General features: G+C 27.4%; 1 protein-coding gene across 2 annotated transcripts in view; it reads right to left on the bottom strand.

Moving 5' to 3' along the window:
- Nucleotides 1–4,091: 4,091 nt before the first annotated feature.
- The window catches only part of faf (ubiquitin carboxyl-terminal hydrolase-like faf), a 200,074-nt gene continuing 190,570 nt past the window's right edge, over nt 4,092–13,595 (bottom strand). The window contains exons 53-54 of one of the 2 annotated variants that reach the window (XM_067287046.1): nt 7,246–7,392; nt 4,092–5,454 (exon numbers count right to left, since the gene is read on the bottom strand). In XM_067287046.1, coding sequence (XP_067143147.1) covers nt 4,909–5,454; nt 7,246–7,392 — 693 coding nt within the window. In that variant the 3' untranslated portion in view covers nt 4,092–4,908. Of the gene's footprint in view, nt 5,455–7,245; nt 7,393–12,586; nt 12,707–13,595 lie in introns of those variants that run through there. The other variant, XM_067287048.1, reaches the window with a different exon arrangement.

Raw genomic sequence — 13,595 nt, 5'->3', positions numbered from 1 at the left:
TTCCGAGGAAATGACATTTCTAGATCATCACCTAAAATTAGTTAGCTACTTCATTTCCGTTTGGGTTCTAAAACCATTGTTTATCATTTATGCTGACATTTCTTTAACTTTGAACATCTATTTGTTTTTTTTTTTTATATTGGGGATCCATGTCATGGTAATCTCAATCTATAATCTACATTCAATTCCTATATTAAATTGGACTTTCATATCACTTGAAAACTGTACTTTAAAAATTTTTTATTTGTTGGACTGCAATTTGAAAAACTGTAGGCCTATAAATTCCCACTGTTGTCTGTCTGTCTTTCCTTAATCTCGAGAATGGAGCTAGATAGATGGAATCCAAGACCAGATATAGGAAAGATTAGGACAGGAGGCCCCGATTAACTATATATGAACTTCCGATCCTAACTGGCAGACGTGTTATTTCAATTCAAAACTTTTCTCCTGAAAGCAGTTAATAGATGACTGGCACGAATCTATTGTTAAAGGAAAAGTGTGATGTACAGGGGCAAGCCACTACTAATTTGAGGTGGAGCGCATATATTTTAAATTAAATAAATTAAAAATATGATTAAAAATTGCAGCCTGGCACTGTGACGATGTCACAATAAATAATTGCTCATTCTTATTTATTTCCTTCCACTTAAAAAGTTACCAAATAACAAAATGATCGCATTATTGATATGGTAATGCTTTTTTCAAACTCATTACAACAGTAATAAGTTCAAATGGCTTCTGAATGTTCTTCAAATTCTCTAAGATGTTTATCTTTTTTGGTTATTTCAAAAGATGATATACAATTTCTTGTGATGATATTTTTGTTGTATATTATATTTATAACTGCTGTTATTTTCTCTAGAAGTCAATCATTCAAATAAAATATTGAATTCCAATGGGTTTTCAATGATGGAATCATTTTACATTCAGGCAAGATGTGACTCTTATAAGCAGAACAGTGTTTTTGTTGTAACTGTAAAATGTTTGCCAATCAAATTGCACCTACTTATTAATTTTTTAATTATGGATTCTTATATGATAGTAACAATGAATTTTGTCATCATTCATCATCATCATCAGCCAGTCATACACATTGACAACAGAAATACATGTAAACACCTAAGAACTAAATTAGAAATAGTAATAAATGACTGGAGACAGAATAGCAAAGTTTTTACTGCAGTACGTGACAATGCTGCAGTTAATGTTGCGATACATTTTTTGTAAGTTGACAGCAGTATGTTGTTAACTTGACAATATACTATTTTATGTTTATACAAGTAAAAAGTTGTATATAACTTGTTAATAATAGAAAGTATTAATTATTATTTCAGTGAACAGAGTTTGCTGAAGAGCATTATATAAGTAAAATAGTTCCCAGTTGATGACAAAATTCATTGTTACTGATCCATATTATGCAATGTCTGGCAATCTGATGTAAAGCAGTATTACATTTAATAACATTTGATAGACATTTCTCTTTTTTATATTGTTTAATAAATTTCTGAAAATCTTCATATGCTTTCTTTATCATTCCAACTAATGCATTGGTTATAGTTTCTTGTAGTCTCAAAGAACATTTCACAGTATATAAAAATGATTTGTAATTATTGCCTGAACATTAGCAAAGCTAATTTCACTTACAGGTGAGCTTATTACTTCACAACTTAGTCTATGTCGGACTATTGTGACCAGGGTTTCTACTTTTACTTCCAGCCTCTGCTAAAGAAAATGGTAATGATTATTGAGTTATTGTGAATGTGATTTGCACAAGCAACCAGAATAAGAAACAACAGATGCCATCTTCTTGTTATTGTTTTGTCTTTGTTGTGTAGTATCAAAAGTTTTAGTTTTACAGAACTTGCATACTAAACATATGAAACTTCCTTTTGTGCCCCACACCAAAATCTTGTCTTTTCATTTCTTCTTGATAACTTTTTCTCAAAGGTAGGCTGTAGAAAGTTGCATCTAATTTTTATATCATTGCTTTTGTTCTACTGTGAATTCCATAATAAAAATAGTCAGAATTACCCCTGTGAATACCTAACCACTTACCATCTGTAAAAACAAATTCACTTATATTAAAATTAATCCTGTATAAAGCAACCTATAAAAGTGACTACTACATTGCACCAATAAAATATAGAAAATTTAATGTTGAAAAATTGGTTAAAATGCTTGAAAAATAATGCAAAAAAATATATGCATATACAGCATCTTCCAAAATGAATGCTGCCAAATTACTGTATTTATGTTAATTATTAGACAAAACGTACGTGACATACACCAATTGATAGAGTAACTGTCAGAGTTTATCACCATCTGCATTCAAATGTCTTGTCGTCTGTTACCTCTAGAAACAGCCATAAATGAAAATGATGACTCTGCAAGAAGTGTCCTGCAGGAACTGTAGAATTATGGCTGCTGTAGGAGGAGTGATGGATAAGCTGTAGCAAGCATAGGAAGAGTTTGAGTATATGTTGGATGTGTTCCATGTGACATGAGGCACACACGTTGAGAAATTGTAATGGGCAAATGTGAAGTTTTGGACAGTTTTCCAATGTTTTAATGTAGATTACAACATTTCCAGATAATTAAAATAATTTAAAATGGTAGCATTCTTTTTGTAGGACCCTTTATATCAAATCAAATTTATCTCAGATTAAAAAAGAGAGGACAAATTACTTACTTTGTATTTAAATAATGAATGATAAACCAAGACAAAAATTGATCTAAAAGTTCATCAATGACAATTGTTATCATATCTACTGCTGTTAATTAATATAGTTAAAATATAAATTTATGAATTTTTTAAAACAATTATACCTTTGATTTGCACTTACTTTCTCTACAATCTAAATAACATTTACTAAATCAAGATATTATATAATCTATAAAACAACTGTACCCGTTATCAGATTACTTTGTTATGTATTAAAAATTAATTATCAAATCACTAACTTTTGGGCAAAAACAGTGTTAGCCTGAAAGTTAATCTGGTATTTAGTGACTGATTATAATAATTTGGGTTTGAATATTTACAATGTTTAAAAATCAACAATATATAAAAAATTATATTAGTTAAATCTAAGACATTATAAAAAGTATAATTATTGCCTTAAATAAGTATTATAGTTCTATAAAAACATTAAAGAATAATCTAAATTAATTTAAAACTAGTATTCTTCAAAATGATTTATAATTTATATAAAAAGTTTTAATCCGTTAAGTAGAAATGCATATTTTCTCAGAATTGACCAAATGTTTGTTATAACATAATGAATCTTCTGTATAAAGCATTTTATTATACTTGCATTTTCAATAATGAAACTTATTTATGAATACATTTAATAAAATTTTATTTAATATAATTTGAAAATTAAATATAATTTTTTAATTTATAAACAAACAAATTTCAAAAATAAATAGTTATATTACTTTGATTGCTAATGACTATATCAATAGATTTTTGCTTTTTAAAATTAATATAATGAAATTTATATATTTACACACAGGAGGCAAGATCCAAAAATTTGGGGACTGCACTCACCCATGACAATCATATTTTAAAATTTATTTCTGAAGACAAAACAGTGAACAAGAAGCATTACCTAGATATTTTATATTGTTTGCATGAATCCATCCATTGTAAATGGCTTGAGATGTGGCAAAGTGAACAACTCCATGACAATATGCTTGTACATTGGTCAATAATGGTCACAGAATTTCTTGACAGAAATGATACTAATGTGCTTCCACATTCTGTCTATTCACTTGACTTAGCCGCTTAAGATTTTCACCTCTTTCCATTGATGAAAGATCTGCAGGGACATCATTTTTAGTCATCAAATAAGATAAAAGCAGCATGGGCAAAGTGTATCGCCACCCAAGGGGATTATTTTGAATATTGGTTGTGCATTAGTGTTTTAAACTATTTGAGGGAAGGAATTATATGCAAAGTCCCCGAATTTTTAGATCCTACCATATATATATTTCATAAAAGAAAAAAAATGATACTCTATAATGAATATGCCAAAATTTTACCAATTTAAATATGCTTTAAATTTATTCATTTAATGAAACAGTACGAGTTTGAGAGAAATTTATTTTATTTCAATGCATTTTGGGCAACATACATTGAAAGAGAATACTTTCGTCTTTAGAAAATACATCACATCTACACATTCTAATAAAGTATATCTTTCATCACTGAAATAACATTGCCTCTCTTCTTAGGGCAAAGTAATAGCATACTGTTCAAGAGAACTGGACAAATGTAACACATATGTCAGATAAACTAAAATGCAAAGCTGACTTTGCTGATAATTAACCAAAAACAATCAGGAATTCCCTCTCAAATAGTTAATGTACAATGTTTCTTAATAAACATTTCAGACTTCAAAAATGTACCAAAAACACTTGCTGGTCCTTGCATGGCAACGAAAGAATTTGCATGAACCAAAGGCTCATTCAAGAGCAACTGCCAGCAGCTCTCTAGCTTAAACTTTTTCTCAGTCTTATTATATGGCACATGCTGGTCACCATATCCAGCAGTGATTCAGTGCCATTTATTCTTTCTAAAACCAGATACAACAAATATTTTCAAGTTGCAGAAATGATATTTCACAAAATAACTTTTAATAGTTTCTAAGTTACCTTCGAAAGTATAAAATGTTGAGCTACTTTGTTCCATTTCTGCTCAGACAAATTTGCATACAGTCAATAAATAATATTCATTTTTTAAAGAAAAGTATTATCAAATTTCTCTAATTTGTGAAAGATGTATTAGTAAATTATCTTGAAAATCAAACTTGTTTTATCAGTCAGGAGTTTTATATCACCATGAACCATTGTGAACACTCTTGGCATTAATTTAGAAAATCACATTTTTTATAATTACATTGTTTGCTACTGTCCATTATTTACTTCTTGTTTCTCCATACAATCAGGGCACTGTCGGAGAGAAACTGATGATTGCGTCACCGTGGTTTGAGTAGGATGCTGTGGAGTTGTTGGGCTACTTCCATTTGTTAAGGGCATAGAATGAGAAACTTGTGATTGTACACCAAGGCAAGGAGGAACCGATGGTGAAACTAAGTGTTGGGTGATGTGAGGGGGAGAGGTAAACAGACTTATATTTTCAGCTGTTGATATTCGCCCTGGCGTTTCCGCATGCCAAGTTATAGTTTCATCTGTTGATACCCGCCCCGGTTTATCCGCATGCCACGATATAGTTTCATCTGTTGATACCCGTCCTGGCTTATCCGCATGCCAAGATATAGTTTCATCTGGTGGAGAGGGAGTTGCATGTTGAGAAATACCAGAGTGCCACAAAGCAAGTTTTTCTTCTGGTGGAGGACTAGGATGTTGTGGCATGCCTGGACGCCAAGAAGAAGTTTTCTCTTCGGGTGGAGGGCTGTCTGTCTCTTCAGACATATCTTGTTCATCCAGTTCCTATTTATATTAAAAAAATAAAATTAATTTGTAAGTTTTCTAAAATTTTTCAATAGTTTCATCTGTTATCATTCCACTAACTTATTATCACATGTACTGTTGTTGCACTATTTACCATATGATAAATTAAAAAAGAAATTTTTATTTGTTTATTTGAAATTTTATACAAATTAATATTTCTTTTAACATAGTTAATAAATAATAGTGATTCAATTTATAAATATTTATTGGACATCAGCACGACATTCTCTAGACCAGGAATGACGAACATATAGCATGCACACTCATAGGCTCGCAAACCATAAAATTTTATATTACATTCAGCGTATCATCATTCTTTTCTGAATCAGCTTTCTATAGTTTATTTCAATTAAAGTATATTCACTTTATTTATTTAAAAACAGTCTTTACAACTTTTAAAAAGATTTATGCATGCCGACACCTTAAAATTAAATATGCCTAGTTTGGTATGCAGGCTTAGAAAAGTTTGCCATCCCTTCTCTAGTTTATTATAAGTTATTTTTTTTATATTCAAGCATATTTATTGTTTAAATTATATTTGTCATGATGTTTTTAAATTCTTGAATGATGAATAATAAAAAAAACTTTTATAGTCTTTTACTGCTTAATGATTTTCATTTATGTTGGTTTTTTAGGCATGATTCTAAATATGCATTCAACTACTGTATTAAGAATCAAAGATTTTACCAATATTTACTAAGAATTTGTTTAAAGTAGTGTTAAAATTTGAATTTTGTTCAGCCACAGTTCTGTGATTCAAACATCAAATAGAAAACATTTGTAAATATATAAAACTGCAATAGTATATATATCATATAAACTACATAACTTTATGTTATTGTGAATACTTTGTTAATTAATATCAACGTGAAATTAAATATAATACTAATTAATTATTTTTTGTAAAAAAATATAAATTTTTTGGTTTTAGATGTTCTTTTGTAGATCACAATACAATTTGTTCTTTAATTTATCTAATATCTAAAGCAATGCTATTTTAAAAAAAATCGCAATAAAAGCAGCATCATGACAGCAAAAAATTCCTACCATTAAATTCATTAATAACACAATAATTTAACCTTCTTTGATTAAGCTAGTGGGCTCAAAATAAACTGTAAATAAATAATCATTTTCAAAACCTCAAATCATCATCATCGTAACTTAATCATGCTGAAAACATAAAAATGATAGAGATGATTGTTGTCATCTTGTTCAAAGTAGATCTTATGCATCATTTTAAAGTTATTTATGAGAATGCTATATATAAAATGAAAAAAACTTTCAAAGTTTAACAGCAAATATATAGTTTATAAAGAAAAATTTAAAATTACAAGAGGGAAAAGTCTGTTTATAAGTCTTAATATTCAAGAAATTTTAAAATTTAAATGTTATTAATTTATATTAATTTAGACTTTGTCATCCATAAATATTTATTTTTATTGAAAATAAAACTTAATATCTTTTATGATTTCATATAATGGTTGAAATTTAAATGCTAAAAATTCAACAGAATATCTAATTTATTTTCATAAATCTGTATAAATATATTTTTGTAACCAGTAGATGTGAAATATTACATCAACTATTCTGGTAAAATTTAAATATTTTCTCATCAATTTATAATTTAACTATCATTAATAATTAATTATAAACAAAATAGATTTAAAAGTACAGTGCATATAATTATAAACACTATCCTATCAACAATTATGAACATTCCACATTCTAAATTAATTTTTTTCATATTTTATTAAAAAGCAATTAATTTACCTCTTCAGGACATAACTCACAAGCCTTAGCAAGTGTTAATCTAGCACTGTGAGATCTTTCTAAGAAATAACCATTTGATGTTTCATTTGATTGGGCAGGAGGAGACCAATTATTATATCCGTATTGAGTATTAGTAGCATATGGTTGCTGAAAAAAATAAAATTAAAATATAGTTTTAATTTATTAATTGAATTCAAATTAAAAACTTATCATTTAATAAAAAGAGCAGTGTATTAAAAAGTGTTAAATGTTAAAAAAATTGGTTATTGTAACAATCAACCCTTCATGTTTACAAGGATAAGAACAAAGCATGTCATAAACATGAAATTTATCAAAAGTCTCATTGTTATTCTCATAGACTCAGTTAAAGCTTAAAAAATCTATTATTTTATTATTAATTTTATTAATGTAGAAGGAAAAAAAGTTAAATGTTAAATCTAGAAAAATAAAAAGAAAATCATCTACTTCAAGTGCACATGATGTGTGTATGAATGCAAATGTTTTCCATAACGAATCTGGATCTGCCAATACATGCATGATTTAAATGAAGCTTTGCAAATATGATCAAATAAAAATATATTTTCTCAACTTTTAGGTACAACAGAAAAAGTAAAACCATGTAATAAAAAACTGTGAACATGAAGAGTTGAGAGCGTGATCAACAAACGCATTGAAAGTTTTTAGACTTATGCATATTCATTTCACATTTAATCAAATTGTAAATTACTGTAATTTCCAAAAGTGATTTGAAGTAATGTAACAAGTCATCGACTTGTTTCATATTTGTTTAATTCAATAATAAATACAGAAACAGCAATACAAGGTCTTCCAAAAACAATGCTACCATTTTAAATTATTGTAATTATGTTATCGTCTGAGAATGTTGCAATCTACATTAAAACACTGGAAAATTGTCCAAGCTTCACATTTGCACATTACAATTTCTCAATGTGTGCATCTCATGTCACATGGGACACATCTAACTGATACTCAAATTCTTCCTACAGCATATCTGTTGTCACTCCTCCCATAGTAGCCACAATTCTCCAGCTCCTGCAGGATATTCGTGTTGCACAATGATCCGTGACTCCAAATTTGTAAACTGCAGAACACGAAACACCTCTGTTGCAGTCATCATTTTCATTTACGGCAGTTTCTAGAGGTAACAGACAAGACATTTGAATGCAAATGGGTGACAAACTCAGTTATTGTATCAATTGGTATACATTGTAAACTTCTCAGATAGTAAATAACAATTACTATCATTTAAAATGGTAGCATTCTTTTTGAAAGATCCTGTATATTAGAAAGTGAATATTGTACACAAACAAACAATTTATTATAAATATAAATGTCTAAGTACAAATTATTTTGCTATTTTATTTATAAATTTCTGTTTACAGTACTCATCAGATATAATCATTGTGTCTGTATTTTTGACCCAACTAAATTATTCATATCGCTTTTGAAAATTATTTTAAAATTTTGTTAAATCTATTTATTTTATTTATAACTAATTATTTAAATTTTTATGCAAATTTCATGCACATCATGATCACATCATATGCATTCAAATCAAGGTTTGCAAACTTTATAGTATTAACTGCATGCCTAAAGTTTCAGAACTTTGCATAAGGAGTTATATAATAATTTTTATATCAGGAAAGAAAAAAAAATTATATCAGAAAAATGAAATCATATGAGATAAATGAGAAAGATTTAATGTGATATATAAAAAATGGACTAGTACAAAATAATGAATAATTAGAGAAAGAACAGCATTAAAATTAGTTTTTTACAATTTCCAGAAAATAACTGTTAATATAAGGGATGGCATTGCATTTCACTTTAAATTTTTGATAATCAAAATCTTAATTTGATGATGTAGCTCTTAAAGAATGACTAACATCAAAAAGACAAGATCCATTAATGGAATATTATCGATTCAAAGTGATATAAAGTATGATTTAGCCTCGACTGCAAAATTTTTTTAGCAATGGAAACTGTATATAGTGTATTAATTTCCAGAGATTTTTATCTATATCATACGATGAAAAGCTTCAAATGTTTAGTTCCAAATATTCAAGTTTACTGTTCAACATTTGCCTCATAATAAGTGCCAATAATATTTCCAACAAATATCTAAAATATTATAATGGTTTATATAAATCTATTAAACAGGCTCAATTTTACACAGCTTTGCAGAGTTTTATTATTATTTTTTTTTTGTATTTGAGAAGTAAAAATTCACTTAAAGAAGGATTTTTAGTAATCCTTCTGTAAATAGTGAATTTTGTTGTTCTTCATTATTTTTAGTGAAAACAAATAAAAAGAAACAATTTCCAACACGTATCTTAATCATCTAACAAGTTTCATGTTGTTTACTGTTAACAATGTTAAAACTATGCTAGTGTATACTATTTCATAGTTTCTCAGGTTATTTTAACATATACTTATTTGAATAATGAACATTGTGTTTTAGAAACAAATTTTAATTAATTTTTCTTTCATCTTTACAAATCAGCAATGCCATCTAAACAAAAAGCATCTTTGGCCTTTTTATTTTTTTGCCACTAAATAATGTTCCTTGAAGACAAAAATGCTAGATTGTTTCATTCAAAAAGAACCAGCAGTTACTGTTATATATACAAATATACTAGCAAGTGCACATTACAATCAGGTCACTAATATACACATGACAGACTACATTAAATTTCTTTTATGTTTCAATGATATTTTATTTCTTTTTGTTACAGTTAAACAGCTATAAGAATTTTTAGGAATCAGTATATGGGATAACTCATAAATTACATAATGCTATTTTTATATTTTTCAACTATCATTTGACTCCCTGTAATGCTCCGTAATGCACCTTGCATACTCACATTACTTAATGCATATCTGAAATTGACCTCTCTTAACTGTACTAAGGAATAATACACAGCATGGAAAGCTGAATGTTACAATTTATTAACTATACACAAAGCAGTGACATGAACAGTAGGGTTCACTATGCAATCCTTCAAAAATAAAAAAAAATTATTCTGTTACCTAAGGGTTGAAATCTTAGCATTAGATAACATTTTTGCAAACATCCCCACCCCTTATAATGCATCGTAATGATTATATGCCTACCTACCCACATCTACACTACATAATTTATGGACAACCTATAATTATAAAATAAATAACAATTTAAAATTATATTGATGGGTTGTGTGTGAGAGACAGACACTTTGGACAAAAAATTACAAAATGTAAAAATTTTAATTAAAAAATTACTTTAAGAACTCAGATTCTAATTGATTATGTGTTACATTTTTCTATGCTTATTCCTTTATATATATTGTTGTTATTGTATTACAGTTATTATTATTGTTTTATTGTATAATAATTGTGTATGGGCAAAGGATCCCAAAAGGCGGTACCACCAGATTAATGAGTGGTTTCTTCATCTAGAAACAGTACATAAGACGTTAGACAGGAAATCTCTGCAACTATCTTGTACAACTTCAGTTAAATAAATTGATATTAGTTATATTAGCTTGCTCTTTCACCATAAATGGATGAACCATACATTAAGAAAAACAAAAATTGAAAGTATGGTATCATCATCTTAATATAAAATAGAAAAATTGCAGACTGTCAGAAATCTAACCATCCAAAAAATGGAAAAGATCAGTCACAGAAAAATGTCCCTTTGATTAGTTCCATCCATTATCTATGAAAAAACAAAGCATTTGCCTCATCATTTTAGTCCATGTAGTAGTCAAAAGATCAACTAAATTTAACTTTATTCTAAAGAATAATTTTGAAAAGTTAAGAAAAGAAACACTCTACATAACATTTATAGGAGGAATTAAAGAATGTGTTGTGTTACCAGGAACTTCCAAGACTTGAATGACTTATAAAAGGCAAGAGAAAAATCATACATTTTAAAACAAATGAAAAATTCTCTCTTAAAATGAAAATTTATTGTCTAATCATACATTTTCTCAATGTATTTCTTCTTCCTATTTTCAGTTTCCATATTCATGAAATTTTGCCCAGCATAACTCCTGCAAATATGAAGCTTCTATTGTAAGTTAAATTATTATTATTATTATGTGAATCATCCATTTTATTTCTAGCATTATTTTAAAAGCTGTGTATAAAATGTCTTTTTTAAATTAAAAAATATGAATGAATATTATATTTTAAATAATGCTATAAGAGCAAATGATATATGACATCTTCATAAATGGTTTTGGTAACTTCTGATTTAAACAATATCAATTTAACATTAATTAACCTTTATATATATATAAAGGTTGTTTTTATATATTTATATAAAAGAAATTTGTTATATTTATGATTAATATAATATATAGTTTTCAGGACACCTCAAAACTAAAAATGAAATTTCTGAACAAAATCAACCAGTGAATAAAATTAATATTGTCTTTACTTGAAGTTTACAATATTAAAGGAAAATAATATACAGTGTTTTCTGAAAGAAACATGCCATAAGAAATTGTGCAAAGAAGCTTGTATGCAAAGTCTCAGAGGCAAGTGTACTGTGTACTGTTATGTGATACATTATTTTAGGTCGGAAATTCTGCCAAACAGAAATTAATTGTACAAAATTTGTGTGGGGTCAAATCACTTCCAACTAATGTAGGCCCATCTGCACAGTTCTGAAACTAATTGGTGTCTTGTAGGATTTATTTAAATAAAACTAAATACAACAATAAAAAAAATTTGTAATGTGTAGTATTCTTGTTCTCATCTGCATATCAATTTTGAGAACAAGTTTAATCCTCAAAACATACCATTTAGTTACAGAGCTATGCAACTGGCCTACATTAATTAAAAATGATTTGACCATATACACAAATTTTTTCCAATGAATTTTCATTTGACAATATTGAAACCTGAAATAGATCATCATATAACCAGTATGCTACATACTTGCCCGATACTTTGCCTATAAGCTTCTCTGTACAATCTCCTATGGTGAATTTCTTTTGGAAAACACTGTATTTAAAAACTCTTAGAATATACATCATGCCATTAAAAGTCACTAATTATCTAAAACTTTTGTAATACTGTAAGTTAACAACAACAATATAAGTATATATCTAACAAAAAATTTAATAGTTTCTATATTTATTGAAAATTTTATTAGCAGCAATTCAATTTGTTATTCCTCTTACAAAGCAAAAGTTGTTTCTTAAGTTATTAGAATTTACTTGAAAAGTTGAATTTTTTAGAATCATTTTCTGTTAAACAAAAACCAACACCAAAACAAAATTATTATAACATACACAAATAAAATCTACATACAATTAAATTTCATTGTTAATTATAAAACTCATTACTTTAGAAAGAAAACCTTTCTGTTGTTTTGGGGATGGTTTATGATACAGTGGCTACTGGGGGCCTGGATTTTATTGTTTAGGCTGAAAAATTCATTCAAACTCTAAAAAATAAAATTAATTATAACTTGACAATTCTTGAATACATAATTATCAAAAAAATTAAATGTTATTCCAAATCAATTTCAGGTAAAAATATAAAAGTACTTATAACAAAAAACAACTTAAGCTATATTAATATGAATCTAAAGAATATAACTGAATCTACAGCACATTGTTCATCTAATGAAGATTATTTCCAATAATAGTTAAGGAATTTATTTCTAATAAATTTTAAGACAAACAATTATGAGAATCTAAGTATAAGAACTATCAACTGTTAAATATAATTGCATATTTTCAATGAAATCTGAAAATAATTATTGTGAATCATTCAAAGTGGATTCAAAAGTTGAAACTCCCATTACTAGTGAATAGGATATAATTGTAGAAATTATGGAAAATCTGTGGATCTTGATATCTTGGCCTGATAACATCAAACTGAAATAAAACTATCATAAGGTGTGCAATCATCTGGTAACAAAGAAGAGAAAAAAAAATTACATAAACAGGAGAAAAAGTATTTATTTAAACAAATCATGATATATTAAATTTTTTTTAAATATAGGAAATGAATTATTGTAGATCTGAAATTTTTGACTTGTAATAAAGTAACAATATAACCTTGTCTATATGCTAATTTGTAAATTATAATCACTATAGTTTTGCTAAACATTGCTTAAAAATTAAAATTCTATCATTACTTTAATGTTTTGTTCAATGAATCTTTCAAAGTTAAATATGATACAAAAATAAACACTTTCTTCAAAGTTTTATGTAAACATTCAAACTTTTGTAAATAGCAATGATCATAAGGGGGGGTATTCTTATAATTTTTAAGTTAATGTTTTAATTACTGTAATGTTTCCCAACTATTTCTCTAGCTTCTTCAAT

The sequence above is a fragment of the Centruroides vittatus genome, unplaced genomic scaffold (assembly GCF_030686945.1).
Source record: "Centruroides vittatus isolate TY-2023 unplaced genomic scaffold, ASM3068694v2 scaffold_435, whole genome shotgun sequence".
NCBI lineage: Eukaryota > Metazoa > Arthropoda > Arachnida > Scorpiones > Buthidae > Centruroides > Centruroides vittatus.
Note: the sequence above shows the minus strand (reverse complement) of the source record. Positions and strands in the feature narration are given on the sequence as shown.